Here is a 20421-nt window from a genome sequence, read left to right on the forward strand (position 1 = left end):
ATCATGCACATTTTTTTCGGGTTTCATCAAATACATTGCCTTCGTTTCAATTTTATTTACTCTGACAATCGATAAAAATTTTCTCATAGTTGAGGTAGAAAATTTCATAAGTTTTAAATGCGGCTATAGAAATATAGAAAAGATTTAATGCCGTGCATAAAGTGCCACGTTGTATGATATTTCGAAGGCTACTGTACAATAAAAAGAGAACTGCGAGTAGCCAGGATACTTGACGCCCTGAACAGGAGATAACACGTATTGCACGCATAGACTAATACTTGCAATTAAATCGGTGCTAAGGTGTAGAATGGAAACGTATCTACATAAGATCTCGTCTGCAAGAGTGGACTTTGAACAAACTTTCCTGCAACGAAAACGGAATATTATCTGAGAGTACTTAAATTATTATCATAAATTGGCGAACAGATTGTACAATGTACATGGGATTGCACGCTATTTTTAAAATCTTATGAGATCTCAAGGTCTAATTTTTTATGTGTTTTATTTTCCTGTATTTTATTCTGTCCAGGATCATTCATTATTTTTTTCTTTTTTTTTCAAATTTTATCTGAATTTGTTGAAAAGTTATGAATTTTAGAGAAATTCCTGTTCAAATTTTTCAGATGAATAAACCTCGAGAATGAAATGAGATGTTGAAAACAGTCAGAGTAAGTTTTTTCGTCTTGAATTACAGTTCCATTGAAAAATAATGGAAAAACTATGTTGTTTAAAAATCACCTAGTTTGATACTTTAATTTTAAGCAAAAAAAAAGAAACATTACCTTCCGTCAGAATGGTCTCGTTTTACTTTGTAGCGAAAATGTATCCCTTCAAGTATATTAATTTTTCCATTAATTTTAATCCAACCATCATTATGTTCATTATATTATAATTGTTTATGGGAATTTTTTTTCTCAACAGCTGATATTCCTGAAAATTCATATTTAAGTAAATGTTACATTACAAAACTCTTACCAAGTTTCAATAAGTTAGTTTACAACCAGACGTCTAGTTTCCAAATGTTTATACAAACTTTCAATTTTTATTTTTATTTTCTATGTTCAACGTTTCAGGTACTTAGCTGAATTTTAGCCTACCTACCTACCTCATTTGTATCTTACTGAAATTTATGACCCTTGACTTATCTTTTATCTACCACTTTCCCAAAACTTTGTCAATCTTTCAATTTCAAATATATTTAGTTGTCTACGCGTTCATATTCTGATCAGTATCAAATTTCATTCTAATCGGAACACCTTTAAAATTCAAAATGTTTGGAAATATATGTAGGGTATAATTTTGAAATATTTTTGTTATGAATCTACGACTCACGATGGCAAAAAAAACGTATCTCAAGTTTTTTTTAGATCACTTGGTTTCCAAGTTATATCCATCCAAAAAATTAGAACAGGGAATTTTTTTGAAAAATTCATCACTCAAAAAGAAATTGAGATAAATTTCATAAAAGTCGTGAATGCTTCTTTCTGGTATATAGAATTAAATGAAAACAAACGTTGCAAATGAAAAATTCAGTCTTTACCAATGGATTTTTTAATTAACTTCTCTTTGATTTTTGATGACCCTGGACAAACCTACAGTATCATCCCCGGAGTTTTGCACTCAAGATTTAATTGTTCTATTCTCGTCTGTGTAACATACACTTCAACTGAATAATTCCGTGTTGGGAAATAATAAATATCTGGTAAATGTGAATTATTAGATCATATAACCATATTATGTAGTTTACTTCATGAACAAGTTGACTGCTGAAGTAAAATTTAAACTTCCACAATGTCCTTAAATTTGAAATTTAAAGAAATTTAATCGCTCCATTAAAATTGCACATAGCGATAAATTTTTAGCCAAAATTTAGTCAGAACAATTCGTCAAAGTCAAAAGTGACTGAGAAGATTGAAAGAATACGCCCGAATAGACTTGCTGACTGCAGTAATTTAAAATAGCTCAATATGCACATTCGCAAATCACCGGTCTGCATCGTCAGTCGATTTACTGCATTATTGTACCAATTCTGCCTCCAAGCACATTAAATTAGCAGCTTTGAAATTTAATGTTGGTACTGCATTATGGTGTGATACGCATCGATTTGATCTTTGTTTAGCAGTTACTTGAGCATTCGTGCAATATTTCATTTCCATTCTGCTGTTAGTGAGTTTAACTTACATCCTGTATTTTTGCATTGCAAAATCCAATATCTTTTGCTCCTTGAAATTCGATTTACACATGAACATTGTACGTATGATGTTATTTCGTCATATTGTTCCAATATTGAATTACAAAAAAAAGCACGGGTGACTCAATTTTGTTTGTAAACAGGGTTTTTCTTACTGTGTTGCAGTAAAAAGAAAACATGTCATCTGAAACTATGCGATCCAAAACTCCTGACTCGTCTGCTGATTGTTACGTGTTGTATGAAAGTACACTGAAAGTAGTGAGTATATCAATCAAAAGAAGAAAATTGATACTTTAAATTTCCAAAATGTTTGTAGCCGTGTAAAATCAATGTAATAAAATGTCCGCAGAATCACAGTACTGTGAACAGAGCTGAAAATGGGACTAATTGCTGTAAACGGAATTGCTACTCTTCGTATCGAATGGTTTGTAATTGTGCGAATCTAAAAACAGAGTATCCAAGTTATGCCACAGAAGAAATTAGACTTTTCCAAGAGATGCAGTCGCGATTGAAGCCTAATTACTCTCCAGATGTGAGTAATTTCAAGATAAAAAATGTTATCGTGATGGTTTTAGGTGTTCTGTAAGATTGATAAGAATGTGAAATACTTTTAAAAAATCATTTCAATTCATAATCATCCTGTTTCTCGTTTATAGGTAAAATTCTGCAATCTACGAGACGAGGAAAAAGCAGATGAAGTCAAAGATTCAAGTGAAGAAACTGGATACTCCACAGATTCATTGGACTGTGAAATAATTTGGGTACAAAAATCCACATCTCCAGATTCTACCGTTGATCAAGTAGCGAACGAACTAGATATTAACAGAGATAGGAATGCCGACCAAGGAGAGAAGACAAAAATAAATAAGGATTTTGTGGACATTCCACCGCCAGATCTAAATGCAAAGCCAGTTGTTTCAAATTCAGTCAGTGTAAAGTCACAAAACGTAGATGATATTATTAATACGTTCAATAATAATTTAAGCGAAAAACCTTCCAAGAAACGGTCGCGAAAGCGTAAAGACACAAAGAAAAGGAAAGAAAAAGAACATCCGTACAAATGTGGCGCTTGTAAAAAGTCACTATCATCGTTGAATAAATTGGAATTACATTTGTCAGGTCATGTGAAACGAAGCAAATTCGAAACAGAAATTTATAAAAACGCCTTCTTAGCTTTACAAAAATTGAATTACAAAAATCATAGAACAAAAGTAGAAAAAGGGTTTATTTGTGAATTCTGCAATCAAGCATGTGCAGGCCGATGGGCGCTTTTTTATCACAATATATTCGCTCATTCCAACCAAAGACCTTACCATTGTAAGTTTTGTCCAAACAATTATAAGAGACCAGAGCATTTAAAACGTCATATGGCAACGGAACATGGCAGGCAGTCGGATTGATTACCGATGTTTCAATCGTACAAATCCCCATCACATAATCAGAAAGATTTTTTCTATATACATCCCGTACGTTGGATGTAGATCGTTATCTTAATTTTGAACGTGGGTAGTTAATATTGTTATTGAATATTATTCTCAAATTACTCTTGTATCCATTTCAGTGATTATACCTATTGTTTGTGTATAATCTACATAGTGTTAATTATGTAACAATACCAAATTCATTTTGTTAAAGGTACTATTTTTTATTTCATTGTTATAACAAAGAAAATGTTATTATAGTACATATTTGTAGGGTGTAAACCGTATTTTTCTAAAGCGAATTATTACTGCAGTTTCATAGTTTTATAACGTTATTTCATAAGCTATTAGATTCTATTAAATGTATGGTAGAGATGAACAATTTTCCCATTTTCTGCTCTAATGAGATATTGACACTGTTAAAGGCTGTTGTAAATCAAATTTGCAAATTACATTACGCGGGCACGTATAAACAATAGAATGTATAATCCTTGTCACGAAAAAATGAAAAAATCTGCACTCCTGAAATAACATCTTCACATAGCCCCTTACCGTTGTTCTTTGACTAGAAATTCACAATTTTTCAATCAGAAATATTTCTAATGTTTGAAAATGAATACATATTATAGCGATGATTTCGATGGCCGAAGAATTCACATTGAGTATAATTTAGACCGTAAGCAGTACTATGTCATAATACAGATTTATTCTTTATCGACCGCTGATAAAGCAGTTTATTAAAATTGACAGAAAAACCGCTTTCGGATTGCGCAAGGAAAAAGTATTTTTCGAATATTTTTGAGTCTGAATAGGCTGTGTAATATATGTTGATCACAATTGATATTCAGATAATCTGACAGTTTATATGAAAGTACCCAAAAGCTACACCAAAAACTTACCGATATACCAGTTGCCGAAGAAAGTCCTGTATAGGTAAAACTGAATAAATTTTCATTGAATTTTGATTATAAAATGCTTTCTGCAAGTAAAAGTAAATATTTATTGTCTTGTATTTCCTCGCTTCAGTCGGATCTTCTTGATTGGTGAAAAGTTGTAAGCGACTATCGATAATCGAATTCATTCGTGCCTATGTCGATTGTGCAATGTACCGAACCATCCATCAACTTGAACCGACTCGTGGACTCAAGTCTATATTTACTTTAAATAAAAAGTATATAAAATATGATTAAAAAAGTTATGGGCCGATAAAAATCGAAGAATAGATACTTTTCTTCCCGTTCCAATACTCAATGAGAGGTTAATGTATACTTAAATGAAAAAAAACATTCACAAAAATGTGACAACATAACCTATAGACGCTTCGCTAATCGTTTATACGTTGTTCTCAGTTTATACTGAAATTTTTTTACGTGAAACCTCTTTGTCGCATTGCCGATAATAATCTTATCACGTTAATGAATTTTACAACGAATTACAACATGTCCAGCAGGATCTTTCTTCCTTTCGAAACAACCTTACCTATTCTAACCTCAAAATTTATATCAATGACCACCGTATTATGTGAGATTTCGTGGATCCACAACTCACGTAAATCAAAGAATAAATGAGTTATCCTTACTTATTTTCAATCACGCTTCAATATCTTCAATCACAACCGGAGACAAAGTATTTTCTCGCACTATTGTTTTCTCATTGTTTACACAACAATCTCGTCCCAGTGTAAGAACACTACTGTGAATACTGCTAAAGAGAACTTTGATTACCGCCCGAATTATAGCTTCATGTTCATACTGTTTGATAAGTTTCTTACAAACGGCTTTCACATGTGTCAGAAAACTATTTGAACTTCTACCTAGGTTGTGCTGCAACTTTTCACATATACTTTTAACTTGACGATATCCGGTAAAAATACTGAAGTCTCAAGAAAAGATTCGGGTCTACGCTCTGGCTACTGAGTGTTCCAGAAGTTTACATCATTCAGGTAACCGACGCACTCGTCAAAACAAAATGGGAATATCTTCCCATTTCTACAAGCAATTAAGCTACCAGGAATTATTTCCGAATTTCTTTTTATGTATCATGATGACACTTGAATCATTTCAAGTACAATTTTCATTTATTTATCATTCTTACAATATTTCCGACAGTGATTACAATATGGAAGGGACAGCTAATGAAGAGAAAGAATTAGTGGAAATGTGCCGCTTGTGCGCCAAAACTGGTTTGGGATATATTCCAATTTTCGCTGACAAGAATTCTGCAGTCGCTGAAAAAATAAGCAGATGTCTACCTATAATTGTGAGCAACCGTTTGAAAACTTTTATCCAAACCAGAAAGATATTTGGCAACCGAGAAAGTCCTGAGCGCCACTAAATTATTTTTGAATAACATCAACATTGTAATATCTGAAATCTTCGGACTCCTTTTTTGCCTTCTCGGTTAGATCGATTTATGTAACTTTCCACAGAGTTCTGACTGTTATTCATGTACATTGGATAAAATTATGACTGTTCACAATTTTATAGTAAAAAGTCTGTGACAAAACTAACTTTCCTTTTTAAACTAATATTACAGTATATTTTTTAAAATCTTAAAATTGTTTCTTGGGCTCTCTTGCGTATTGAACGAATTAACATAACTTGCCACTAAAATTGTATAGAATGGTTCAATTAGTAGCGCACTCAGCCTACTTATCTAATATTATATTTTTTACAGGTGCTGATGACTGATGAGTTACCATTATTTGTATGCCAAAACTGCTTTTCTTACTTGAACATTAGTTATAAACTAATTGTCGATTCTATAAAAACTGATACTCTTTTGCGATCACAGTTGGCATCATTGAATAAACCAGATTGTTCTGGTGCGAAAAGCGATACCGAAGAAATAGCACGAGAAGTTACAGTTAGAATAGATAGTAGTCAGCTATCCAAGCAATACATAGAAGAATTTGACGAAAGTTTAAAAGTTCCGATAAAATGTGACCTGTGTGACAAGATATTCGAGGATATGAATATATTTGATACCCACATTGAAGAGGATCATCTATTGGAATGGCCATGTAATTTTTGCGACAATAGTTACCGAGAGTCCAGAGATCTGTTGGCGCATAAAGAAACCAGTCATTACGGGGAAATCACAACCTGTGCAAACTGTACCAATCGAAAAGCCAACAATTCACTAGCTGCATGTAAATCTGAATCAATGGATTTATCAGATGTTCACGAGGAACGTTTAGGCACTGCATCAGAGACGGTGACACCAGAAATAAAACTGGCTAAAAATTCTCTGGAAGTAATGTGCAAAGTATGCAAAATTACCGTAGAAAATTCAAAGCTCCTTCCTAAGCATTACAGTATTCACAGAAGGAAAATTGCCAGATGCCATACCTGCCAAACACGGTGTCATTCAGTCTATGACTTGTTTTTACACAAAAGGTCGGCTCATAATATGTACAAAAAAGTTAACTTAAGGTTTGTATGTGACATGTGTGATAAAATATTTTCAAACAGTTCACAATGGCAACACCACATGGATAAGGCATGTCCTAGAAAGTTTTCTGTTCATTCTTGCAAGTATTGTAAAAACAGTTTTTCAACACATCACAAACTTACGTATCATCTTAGGGTGAGTAATCATTTTGCCATATTTGACTAAATGTTGCGTAACAAAATGTTTTATTCAGATAGTTTAGTGCAGTTTCTTGTACTCTATTGGAATTGATGGATATTAATAATTGAAACTAAACGAAAGAACGAATTTTCGTTGATCTGTTACTCAAGTTGTAACATGACATTTCAGAAACATAAAAAGGAAATGCTGGACGATCCTGATGTAACTGTATATAAATGTGTCGCATGTCCTAAAGTATTTGTGGACCAACAATTTTACCAGAAACATAGAAATGTGAGTATTATTTTTGAAGGGAAGCTGTTGCTTATTAGTCAAAGGGATATGAAAGCTCCACAAATTGTTGAGGGATTTAAACATTATAATAATTAATTATAGTGTCAATTATTTAGGTACACGATCCAGAATGCTGGGACAAGTTCAAATGCACCCTATGCAATCGATCTTTTAGAGACAGAGTTAGATTGAAAGAACACAATCAATCTGTTCATGAAGGAGTTAGACCTCATCAATGCGATGTTTGTGGTCGTATGTTTCATCGTTCATCTAACATGGTAAGATAAATGTCGACGCAATTTTAATGCGTAACCTTTTTCGGGTAATCAACAATAAATGAACTGAATTTTATTTTTTCAATTATACAGAAGGCTCATAGAATGAAACATTTTGGCCATAAGTGCTCCCAGTGTGAAGAAATATTTCAAACTGTACGTCTACTTACCAATCATATGCAGGACGTTCATAAAATTGAAGTAAATTTAAAAAATCCTGCAAAAAAATACAGTAGTAGTTGCTACGTTTGTAGATTTTGTGGGAAACAACTTGCCACCAATCAGTCGATCCTTGATCACGAACGCATTCACACTGGTGAAAAACCCTACAGCTGTAATTTGTGCGATAAGACTTTCAGGTATATTTACTGCCATCGTTTTATCTTCTTTGCTAATTTTATTTGTTTGTATTAATGATTAATTTTATTCAATCTTTCAAATTATAGAAGTTATACCGCCAGATGGGCTCATGTTCAACGCCATAAAAAAGGAAGTTATGTATGTGAGCATTGCGGCAAATGCTTCAGGTAAATCAAACATCATTTCAACAAATATTTTTTCACTCAATTTTACACGATTCTTACAGTTTTCTTATACAAAAACAGGGTAAAAGAAAAAATTTGAATCTTCTGTTACAGTTACAAACAGAACTTGACCACCCATGTGCAAATACATGTTCCTAATGAAGAACGGAAGCACCCATGTTCAAAATGCGGCAAACGTTTCCTGAGGAAGGCGCACCTCAATGTGCACATGCGTATTCATGACGGAGTGCGTCCCTATGCTTGTGACATCTGTTTGTTTAGGTTTACACAATTAGGAGACATGAAACGGCATCGTGCGAGACACGCAAATGGTGAAGTTCGCTTGAGTTTTCCCAGAAGGAAAACAGTGCAAGAAGATTTGCAAATCGATGGATATGGTGCTGCAGCACAGAAACTTTAACATTTTCCATTGAGTTGTGCACTACTATTAATTTTGAAACAATTGAACGTATATCTTAAATTTTGAAATCCTGCCGAAGGTTTAACTCTACTTTTGTACATAAGGAATTATCATGTTATCTTTCTGTTGAGCTATATTGAATTTTAAAATACGATGTGAAAAATTCAAGATATTTTCACAAGAATGGACTTGTTTGAAACAATTCAAGGGAAAAAATTTCGTAGAGCTCCGTATTCTTGATTATAGAAATAACAAGAATTCGTTTATGAACCCCTTGACTGTCAGCGACATATATGTGCAGAAAAGTCGTGCCACTTTTGTGTCATGATACATATGTGGGCATTTGAAGAAAAGACATGTTTTTACTATATCGATTTGACTGTAAATCATCATTTTTGAGGTCGCTGAATTATAGGATAAATCTCCGAAATTTTTTTTCCAATACAAAAGTGGCAAGAAAATCTCATTTTCGCCTGACTGCTAAGGAGTTAATTATACCTGTACATTATTACAACGTCTAAATGTAGATTTTAATTGTTATTTACTATGTGCTTAATGTTAATATCGTACTAAACGTGATCAATAATGTGTATAGAAAATTTTGCAACAGACCGATGAAAATTCCTGAAATATGTACGTTTGCACTGTAAGTTTTGATTAAAGACAACTTCTTAGGCTAATTAATAGTATAGGATCATTTGTAATTATTCTTTATTTATCTATTACATGGCTGGCTGATATGGCAACCAAATGAGAGATGACTGATCTGTGCTTTGATGTAACAAGTCAGTGTGATGCATGACTCAAAGTGATGAACTTCATCTCAATCAATCTCAGCATATAAATAATGAGATTACATCGCACTGCTGACCCAAGCGACAGGTAATGTCTAACTGAACGCGAACAATGGAAATATGGTGTACTACAGATTATAAATTGAAGTTACAAATGATGAGCAATTGACTCTGATATGATTTGTGTTACTCAGGTGATTGCACTCACTGAGTCTGTGGTCAACTGGTACTAACAAGGAATGCTTCTCAATGACCCAACAAAGATTTTGGTAATTTTTTTTTTTTTGGGCGGTCGAAGGTCCCAATAAGAAAACGCTAAGACCGTTTGCCTGCAAATTCAGATTTACAAGAAATATGATTTTTACATTTTTTTTTTCCAATTTTTTCTATAATTCATTTCTACCAGTTCTGAATTGTGTGATCAAAACGTGTTTAACTTTCAGAGTGATGAAAATTATTGTTCGCTCATAATATTGCACAGTTTACGGTGAAACATCGATCTTGCGCGAAATATTACTTTACACATAGTTATAATCTGCTATTCCACATCAAAGGAAATTGAAGCGAGTATAATACCTACACTTTGCGCTGTTGCTCATTTATTTAATTTTAAGAGGTCAGAATGGATTATATATTATGTTACGTGTCCGAAAGGTGGAGTTGAAAGAGTTGAAGAGGCTGTTCAAGAAGAGATCTATATATTGTTTGTAGCCACCTGCAATAAAAAGAGTACCGAAAACTGTGATCGAAAGTAGAACCCGAGAATTTCTTTGCACTTATTTGTAACGGTTTACCTATTGCATTAAACGTATCACCTGCCTCTTATGGATAGCAATCTTGTGGGGTTGTAATTGAAACATGCAGATCACGTTATCACAAACCATCATAAGCATCCTTATCTTATGGAAATATCTGTTTTGGAATATTTAGTGTTACAAAAATCTGAGATACATCAGAAACTTGTACTCTAAATTTTACTCAAACCTCGACTCAAACTAATGAAAGTTAAAAGTTTGAAAAATTTCGAAACACTTAGCTTCAGAACTTTAGATGTGCAAATATAAGTGATTTTGGAAACGGGTGAAGCAAGACGAAAGACTTCATCCCAAAATTTGCGAAGAAATTGAAACGATACAAGCATTTTTGGGCTATATCGATCGGCTTTTTTCCGTGTTTTTCGCAACATACAGAGAATGAAGATGTGATCGATCTAGCCCAAAAATGCTTGTATCGAATTCCAAAAAATTAGACAAAAAGGTAACATAACTGTCAATATTTTCTGAGAATTTGCGATTTTTTAGCTGATAATTACGGCAGTGGTAAAAAAACGATTAAAAATCCCGAAAAACCAATGCTTTTCTTATGGGAAAAAGTAAGGCTTCCTAGGCGTGGGTAAATATGGAGGGAAAATTTTTTTAAAAATTGAACTATTTTTTTCCCTTTGATACTAATTCTTTTTCTGACCGTCTATTCCCTGCATTGAGAATTAGACTGAAATTTTTTTGGATTTTTTCAAAAAATTTCGGCGATTTTGAATACTGCTGGAATCAAGTCTTTGATGCACTATATTGATATAATTTTACGATTGCGTGTAGTCCGAACACGCTGCAAGTAACGGATCAAAAGTTACAACAAAAAAACGGCAGATTCCCTTCGTAATTTCGCTGCTGTTCGCCCTACGTTCTTTATGGAGCGTTTTCTTCGTCCCTGGGGTTCTAATTGGTCAAGAATAGGTCATACAAGTCGATTAGAAGATGAAAAATTTTTGCTCAAAAAAACTGTATCAATAATCGCAATGGATTTTTGGAGAAAAATTTTGACTAATTTTGATGATGCTGAAATCAATTTTTTTGATGCAATATGTTGACCTAATTTTGCGTGAGGAATCGATTGTGTGTCTTGACTCGCAACGAATAACGGAATAAAAGGAATGACTGAAACATATAAGATTTGCGCCAGGTTGTCAAAAAGATGGGGAAGGAAAATGACGAATTCATCGCTACGAAGTTTCTTTCAGCTCAGTTTCAGTGTATTTATTACACTCTAATCTTAGGAAAAGTGCTCAGGTGTCAGTGTACAGTACGTGAAAAAGTTGCCAAATAATATTAAGGCGAATAAAAAAATTATCACACATTCCATAATAAAGCTGACTATTATATTACCTTAAGCATCATATGAAAAGTAGTTCTTAAGTAAATATTATGTTCTGCCCTGCACAGAGGTGCAATGCGCCTCCGCAGGATAAGATATGTATAACATTCTATTACTTAATGTAAGCTGAATTAGTATAAATGAATAAACAAATCTCTGTGTGTCTGAATGGAAAACTAGGCTGTTTTTCATGTCTTTTCTGCGTTGCCCACCCTGCTTAAAAAATCCGACATAGACTGTCGGATCTCTGTCGGATTTTTTAAGCAGGGCAGGCTACAATCCGTACTGCATGTGATTTCGATGCTGTGTCTCTAAAGGCATGCCTGCTAGAGAGGACATTTATCGCCTGCTGAGTGAGCCACAGATCAAAAGTGACGGCCGAAAAAACAGAATGCTGGACCAACGTTCGAAAGAAAGGGGAAAGATAAATCATGAACTCGTAGGTTTAATGATTTAGTTTCAGTTTATTCAATATGCCTCAATCATAGCACAAGTGTTCTGAGTTAGTGATAGTACTCTAATATTAAGCTGCCACATATTGTTGTTGTGGAAGACAAAAAGAAATGTAAAATAAGTATTTAACATTTCATAAGTAAATTTATTCCAAAATTTGTAGCAAAACAGTGATTTAATTAAAGTATAGGTAGTCGAGGAAAAAATGTATACATAGATCATAAATAATAATAGATCAGATGTAATAATGATGCAGGGACCAAGAAGTATATATGTATATGCGGTCCATGTACGATATTAATATATATAATATGATCCATTTAAGATCCATACTATAAATTTTATAATTTTTCAGGAGACAGACTAGATTATCTACAATATTACGGCTATGATATGAAAATATAAGAATTATTCATTTCGAAATGGGATTCTATTCGACACGCGCTCGATGTATTCCATAACATTAATATTCATAATTATTCCAACAACTTTTCATTTGCTCTATTGACTTGAATTTCCGTAGGCACAGAATCAAAACGGTGTTTTAGCTAGTCGCAAGTGAAGTATCTACGTTGGGTAGCGAAGCCGAATTGTTTTTCGAAAAGTGTTCGAATGGAAAAAATTCAGAGTTACTGTAATATATGACGGATGCGCTAGTTTTGATACAGATGAAATGGATGCTCCGTATATGAGACAGTATTTAATGCAATGTCCTGATTTAAAGACTAAAAAAGGTGATTGCCGGCGATTTTTTTTTTTTTTCAAGAATATATATTGAGTCAAAGGCTGACCATCGAAGGGCCTAGTCACTTGAGTCTCGAATCGGCAGGAAAGATGAAGTGCATAATTCTTGTCTGAAATGTAAAAGCGAAATTCATTATACATGATGTCATATTGTACATCATGCATCATACATAGTATGAGAGATCGAAACCAGAGTTTGGACGTTCGGATGTTTAGAAAGTGACGTCACCCAAAATTTCTTTTCTCGAAATATCAGCGAGCAGAATTCCTCAGTATGGAAACAACCGCGCAGTAGAGCGGACGTGTGAGAATCGCGCTCCGCAGATTTCGAGAACCGGGTTCTCTACTTCCTGGTTTCTGCGCTCCGGGGCCGCTTCCTGGTGCAACTCGACTTCCAGGACAAGCGCTCCGTATTTTCTGCGCTCCAGGTCCACTACCTCGTGAAACTCGACTCTCGGAGGACGAGGAAGACGAGGAGAACAAGATGGACGAGAAGGACGAGGATTTGTGCACGGTGAGAATAATATTTTTATAATATTTGATGAATTAGGATCAGGATCAGGAGTAGGAATAGGAGTAGGATCAGAAGGAGGAGTAGGAGTAGGATCAGGAATAGGATCAGGAGTGGTAGTAGGAGTAGGAGTAGGATCAGAAGTGGGATCAGGAGTAGGAGTAGGAGTAGCAGTAGAAGTACAAATAGGAGAAGGATCAAGAGTAGGTGTAGGATCAGGAGAAGAATTAGTATCAGAAGTAGTCAACCACCTCCGACCACCTTCGTCCTCTTCGTCCACCTCGTCCCCGTCCTCTTCTTCCTCCGCCGCCTCGTTATCCTCGTCGTCCTCGACTTCCTCGAATACCGCCGCTCACTTCCAACCACCGCCAAACACTTCCTACCCCCTCCTGCCCCCGCCAAACACCACAACCATCTCCGTCCACCTCCTACCACACCCTGCCGCCTTTTTCTGCTCTTTTTAAATCATATTATTTACTCAGAGTAATTTTAGTCAGGAACTTGCTTAACTGGCGCTTATATCCTAATCCTTTTTCTTCAACGTTGTAATTGCAAGATATAACTAATTTTTAATATTCCGCATTGCAGGAAAGTCCGTCAATGGAACGATCTGCTGACTCCGAAGGATCTCTACTGGATGTGGATGAAACTTTGGAAAGAAGTAAGGAGGTTCTAGGATCACCATTCTACGAAGAAAGTAATAAGATCAAGAATTCTTAACTTGTATACTAATATCGCCTTGTCTTCATTTGTATCAAAACATCTATGTTTGCACGGTCTTGATTGAAGTTGGAATTTCATGTTGACAATTGATTTCAGAACTGCGTCAGCTGTCAACTGGCCAATTAACAGAGCTTCTCGGTGAAATGGAATCCTTGGTCGGAGCGCTCAGCGAAACTTTAATAGCTGAGTATTATTATTATTAATATTAGCTTACTTTTGTAAGTATTTATGAATATAGCCTCCATGAATATTCATTGTTGGTATATAAGGTCTGGCAACGTACCTACTTTCTGTAATGTTAAAGATTTTGAAAGAAATTAACTAACTATAAAAATGGATAAAAAATATTATCTCTAATAGTGAATGTAGCTAATACAGCTTTAACCGTATATTGATTATGTTAATGATCTATTGTGACAAGATCGGAATTAGATAAGCTCTCTAAATACTCTTTTCTAGTCTATTAATTTATATCATGTATATGTAAATGTATATTTCTTCAGTTTATACAATCACTGCACTAGGATTACCCTTGCCACGTTTTATGGTGCGCTTGTGTAATTTGTATATTATTAACCTTACGTTTTACTCTATTTGCGACAAGTTGTGAGTGTTTCTAATTTCTTGGCAATTATTTATGTACATGTATGTGTATATATGTATATGTATACTTATGCATGTGTATATACATATGTACACATATTTAAAACTAGATTTTTACAATAAACACAGAGGTTTTAGTATATTCACATACGGATTTCTGTGTATAGGTATACTTGAACTAAGATATCCTTATCTCTAATACGGAGTTCTTCGTAATTCGCATTTGTTCTTGTAACCCAATGTCCTACATACGATGGCAAAAATCGAGATCCAACTTGACTGAGTTTCAAAGCCCTGTTGACATAAAAGCAGCTATTTGATAGAAATTATAGTTCATAGTTTACACAGCCCGTTGCATGATATTTCATTATAAATACATATGTTTCAATGTATTTAGGAATAATTTATCAAATATACAGAGGTCATGTGCAAATAATAAATGAATTGATTCGACCGCAGTTTGATGTATTCATTAGAGCTTTAACAATAAATTTAAGCTTTGTTACTTCTTTTATTTTATTATGGGTGATCAAAAACATTTCCGATTATTCATGCTGTGGAAGCATGGGGATTAAACCAAATGTAGCAAAAGATTAGAAACAGTGTATGTGGAGTACGGGTATTTTTCTAATAATGCAAACACGTGCCGCTAGCTTAGTTTTGACATATCTAGAATACCACGCCTTGCGAATTAGCTTTCCAGACATAGATGAATGATGAATTTTAAGGACTGCATTATCGTTGTTGAATACTCTATGCCTCATGGGAAAAGAAAATCTGTAACGATAAAATTGATGCACCGGATCATCGTCGACTTTAACTTTTGAAATGTCCTACCATTTTCGAACACCTCCAACCATCCTATTTACCTATATTACTAGATTAGCTATGATATGAAAAGAGAAGAATTATTCATTTCGAAATGGGATTCTATTCGACACGCGCTCGATGTATCCCATAACACTAATATTCAAAATTATTCCAACAACTTTTCATTTGCTCTCTCGATCTTGAATTTTCATAGGCATAGAATCGAAACGCTGTTTTAGCTGGTCGCAAGTGAAGTATCTGCGTTGGGTGGAGGGGCAGAATTGTTTTTCGTAAAGTATTCGGATGGAAAAAAATTCAGAGCAACTGTAATACATCACGGATGCGCTAATTTTGAACGAGACGAAATGGATGCTTCGTATATGAGACAGTATTTAACGCTGCGTAGTGATTTAAAGACCTAAGAAGGTGATAGGGAGAGAAAGAACGAAGCTTCTTAACACTTCGAGTGTATTTTAACACACATTTGAAAGATACGAGCAAAATTTTTCATCATCCAACTGTCGCAGAACGGCAGCGTTATTAGCCGACCTGTTCACTGAAGAATATATCTTCAGTCAACGGCTGACCATCGAAGGGCCTGGCCGCTTGAGTCTGGAATCGGCAGGAGAGATAAAGTGCGTATTTCTTGTATGAAATGTGAAAACTGAAATAATTATACATCATATCATATCATCGTACATCACACATCATACATCATACATCATACATCATACATCATCATACATAGTATCAAAGGTCGAAACCAAAGTTTGGATGTCGGATGTTCAGAAAGTGACGTCACCAATTCAAAATCAACTAGCCGAATACCTCAGTCTGGAACGAACCGCGCAGTAGAGCGGACGGATGAGAGTCGCGCTCCGCAAATTTCGAGTACCGGGTTCTCAACCTCCCAGATCACGCGCTTCGGGTCCGCTACGTATTTCGAGTACCGGGTTCCCAACCTCCCGGATCCCGCGCTTCGGGTCAGCTACGCGGTGAAACTCGACTTCCAGGACACGCGCTCCGTAATTTCTTTACTCCAGGTCCGCTACCTGGTGAAACACGACTTTCAGGACACGCGCTCCGTAATTTCTTTACTCCAGGTCCGCTACCTGGTGAAACACGACTTTCAGGACACGCGCTCCGTAATTTCTTTACTCCAGGTCCGCTACCTGGTGAAACACGACTTTCAGGACACGCGCTCCGTAATTTCTTTACTCCAGGTCCGCTACCTGGTGAAACACGACTTTCAGGACACGTGCTCCGTAATTTCTTTACTCCAGGTCCGCTACCTGGTGAAACACGACTTTCAGGACACGCGCTCCGTAATTTCTTTACTCCAGGTCCGCTACCTGGTGAAACACGACTTTCAGGACACGTGCTCCGTAATTTCTTTACTCCAGGTCCGCTACCTGGTGAAACACGACTTTCAGGACACGCGCTCCGTAGTTTTTGCGCTCAAGGTCCACTACCTGCAGGAACTCGACTTCCAGAACAAGCGCTCCGCAGTTTTGGCTGTCCAGGTACTTGACCTGATGACTTTTGACCTTCGGGAGTAATTTTGCGTAGTTCCGGCTATACAGGTTCGCGACCTCGTGACTTTGGACCAAGCGCTGTGTAGTTTCTGCGCGGGTCCGCTACGCGGTGAAACTCGACTTCCAGGATAAGCGCTCCGTGGTTCCTGGTTCATGTTTACAATAAATTATTTCAATTCGTTTTTCGCGCAAGCCGAAATTCAGTAGCTGTCAGTCCGCTAATAAAATTTCTCGACTTCCAGGATAAGCGCTCCGTGGTTCCTGGTTCATGTTTACAATAAATTATTTCAATTCGTTTTTCGCGCAAGCCGAAATTCAGTAGCTGTCAGTCCGCTAATAAAATTTCTCGACTTCCAGGATAAGCGCTCCGTGGTTCCTGGTTCATGTTTACAATAAATTATTTCAATTTGTTTTTCGCGCAAGCCGAAATTCAGTAGCTGTCAGTCCGCTAATAAAATTTCTCGACTTCCAGGATAAGCGCTCCGTGGTTCCTGGTTCATGTTTACAATAAATTATTTCAATTCGTTTTTCGCGCAAGCCGAAATTCAGTAGCTGTCAGTCCGCTAATAAAATTTCTCGACTTCCAGGATAAGCGCTCCGTGGTTCCTGGTTCATGTTTACAATAAATTATTTCAATTCGTTTTTCGCGCAAGCCGAAATTCAGTAGCTGTCAGTACGCTAATAAAATTTCTATTACTTTATAATCTTCTCATAATCTTCTTGGCAAAATACGTCGATAAAAAAATTATATTAAACCTTACACTTAAAGGTGTTCGGAGTTGGACGAGGAGGAGGATGAGGAAGACAAGGAGATGAAGGTGGACGAGGATTTGTGCTCGGTGAGTAAAACACTTTTATAATATTTGATGGAAACTGTACTTATATTTGATCCAAAATATTTCAAACTAGTCATGTTTACATTAAATTATTTCAATTCATTTTTCGCGCAAGCACATATTCAGTAGCTATGAATAAGCTTATACAATTTATTATATTATTAAACAATTAATTAATTATATCAATCCTTATACAATATTTTTGATGTGTTCCTATACTGAAAATATTTACATTAAATTATTTCAATTCATTTTTCGCGCAAGCACATATTCAGTAGCTATGAATAAGCTTATACAATTTATTATATTATTAAACAATTAATTAATTATATCAATCCTTATACAATATTTTTGATGTGTTCCTATACTGAAAATATTTACATTAAATTATTTCAATTCATTTTTCGCGCAAGCACATATTCAGTAGCTGTGAATAAGCTTATACAATTTATTCTACTATCAATTAATTAATTAATTATATTAATCCTTACACAATATTTTTGATGTGTTCTCATACTGAAAATATTTATTACTATTCCAGGTATAACCCGAGGTGGTTGGCGGTGGTTGGAGGTGGTCGGAGGTGGACGAGGTGGACCAGGAGGAGGACGAGGACCACGAGGAGGACGAGGTGGACGAGGAGGAGGCGGGGTGGGTCGTGGGAGAGGAGGGGCGGGGATGGGGTGGGAAGGGGCAGAGGTGGGAAGGGAAGGGGAGGGGGAGGAGGCGGGAAGGGGAAGGGAAGGGGGAGAGGGAGGGAAGGGAGCGGGGAGGGGGCGGGGCAGGGATGGGGGAGGGTGGGTGGGAGGGAGGGTGGGTGGGTGGGAGGGAGGGCGGGTGGGCGGGAGGGAGGGCGGGACGGAGGGAGGGGTGGGGGGAGTGGAGGATGGATTTAATAGAGCAGAACCGCCCCCGCCACACGCCCGCCCTACGGCCCTCCCGCCCTCCCCCTCCCCGGCCCTCCCACCCGCCCGCCCGCCCTCCCTCCCACCCACCCTCCCCCATCCCTGCCCCGCCCCCTCCCCGCCCCCTTCCCTCCCTCTCCCCCTTCCCTTCCCCTTCCCGCCTCCTCCCCCTCCCCTTCCCTTCCCACCTCTGCCCCTTCCCACCCCATCCCCGCCCCTCCTCTCCCACGACCCACCCCGCCTCCTCCTCGTCCACCTCGTCCTCCTCGTGGTCCTCGTCCTCCTCCTGGTCCACCTCGTCCACCTCCGACCACCTCCAACCACCGCCAACCACCTCGGGTTATACCTGGAATAGTAATAAATATTTTCAGTATGAGAACACATCAAAAATATTGTGTAAGGATTAATATAATTAATTAATTAATTGATAGTAGAATAAATTGTATAAGCTTATTCACAGCTATTGAATATGTGCTTGCGCGAAAAATGAATTGAAATAATTTAATGTAAATATTTTCAGTATAGGAACACATCAAAAATATTGTATAAGGATTGATATAATTAATTAATTGTTTAATAATATAATAAATTGTATAAGCTTATTCATAGCTACTGAATATGTGCTTGCGCGAAAAATGAATTGAAATAATTTAATGTAAATATTTTCAGTATAGGAACACATCAAAAATATTGTATAAGGATTGATATAATTAATTAATTGTTTAATAATATAATAAATTGTATAAGCTTATTCATAGCTACTGAATATGTGCTTGCGCGAAAAATGAATTGAAATAATTTAATGTAAACATGACTAGTTTGAAATATTTTGGTTCAAATATAAGTACAGTTTCCATCAAATATTATAAAAGTGTTTTACTCACCGAGCACAAATCCTCGTCCACCTTCATCTCCTTGTCTTCCTCATCCTCCTCCTCGTCCAACTCCGAACACCTTCAAGTGTAAGGTTTAATATAATTTTTTTATCGACGTATTTTGCCAAGAAGATTATGAGAAGATTATAAAGTAATAGAAATTTTATTAGCGTACTGACAGCTACTGAATTTCGGCTTGCGCGAAAAACGAATTGAAATAATTTATTGTAAACATGAACCAGGAACCACGGAGCGCTTATCCTGGAAGTCGAGAAATTTTATTAGCGGACTGACAGCTACTGAATTTCGGCTTGCGCGAAAAACGAATTGAAATAATTTATTGTAAACATGAACCAGGAACCACGGAGCGCTTATCCTGGAAGTCGAGAAATTTTATTAGCGGACTGACAGCTACTGAATTTCGGCTTGCGCGAAAAACAAATTGAAATAATTTATTGTAAACATGAACCAGGAACCACGGAGCGCTTATCCTGGAAGTCGAGAAATTTTATTAGCGGACTGACAGCTACTGAATTTCGGCTTGCGCGAAAAACGAATTGAAATAATTTATTGTAAACATGAACCAGGAACCACGGAGCGCTTATCCTGGAAGTCGAGAAATTTTATTAGCGGACTGACAGCTACTGAATTTCGGCTTGCGCGAAAAACAAATTGAAATAATTTATTGTAAACATGAACCAGGAACCACGGAGCGCTTATCCTGGAAGTCGAGAAATTTTATTAGCGGACTGACAGCTACTGAATTTCGGCTTGCGCGAAAA

General features: G+C 36.3%; 2 protein-coding genes across 11 annotated transcripts in view; both read left to right on the plus strand.

Moving 5' to 3' along the window:
• LOC124176169 (zinc finger protein 2 homolog) overlaps window positions 1-10007 on the plus strand; it is a 32445-nt gene extending 22438 nt beyond the window's left edge. For 3 of the 10 annotated variants that reach the window (XM_046557086.1, XM_046557138.1, XM_046557122.1), the window contains exons 2-11: window positions 2357-2449; window positions 2541-2723; window positions 2848-5554; window positions 5721-5871; window positions 6289-7200; window positions 7375-7479; window positions 7596-7757; window positions 7848-8113; window positions 8201-8281; window positions 8393-10007. In XM_046557086.1, the coding sequence (XP_046413042.1) occupies window positions 5731-5871; window positions 6289-7200; window positions 7375-7479; window positions 7596-7757; window positions 7848-8113; window positions 8201-8281; window positions 8393-8699 (1974 nt within the window). In that variant the 5' untranslated portion in view covers window positions 2357-2449; window positions 2541-2723; window positions 2848-5554; window positions 5721-5730 and the 3' untranslated portion in view covers window positions 8700-10007. Of the gene's footprint in view, window positions 1-623; window positions 669-1888; window positions 2251-2356; window positions 2450-2540; window positions 2724-2847; window positions 5555-5720; window positions 5872-6288; window positions 7201-7374; window positions 7480-7595; window positions 7758-7847; window positions 8114-8200; window positions 8282-8392 lie in introns of those variants that run through there. The other 7 variants (XM_046557095.1, XM_046557113.1, XM_046557147.1 and 4 more) reach the window with 6 other exon arrangements.
• On the plus strand, window positions 2369-3591 carry LOC124187857 (zinc finger imprinted 3-like). The gene is made up of 3 exons (XM_046580044.1): window positions 2369-2449; window positions 2541-2723; window positions 2848-3591. Exons 1-3 carry the CDS (start codon window positions 2369-2371, stop codon window positions 3589-3591), a joined length of 1008 nt encoding a protein of 335 aa, XP_046436000.1.
• Window positions 10008-20421: the final 10414 nt, after the last annotated feature.

This window comes from Neodiprion fabricii, chromosome 1, assembly GCF_021155785.1.
Source record: "Neodiprion fabricii isolate iyNeoFabr1 chromosome 1, iyNeoFabr1.1, whole genome shotgun sequence".
Classification (NCBI taxonomy): Eukaryota; Metazoa; Arthropoda; class Insecta; order Hymenoptera; family Diprionidae; genus Neodiprion; species Neodiprion fabricii.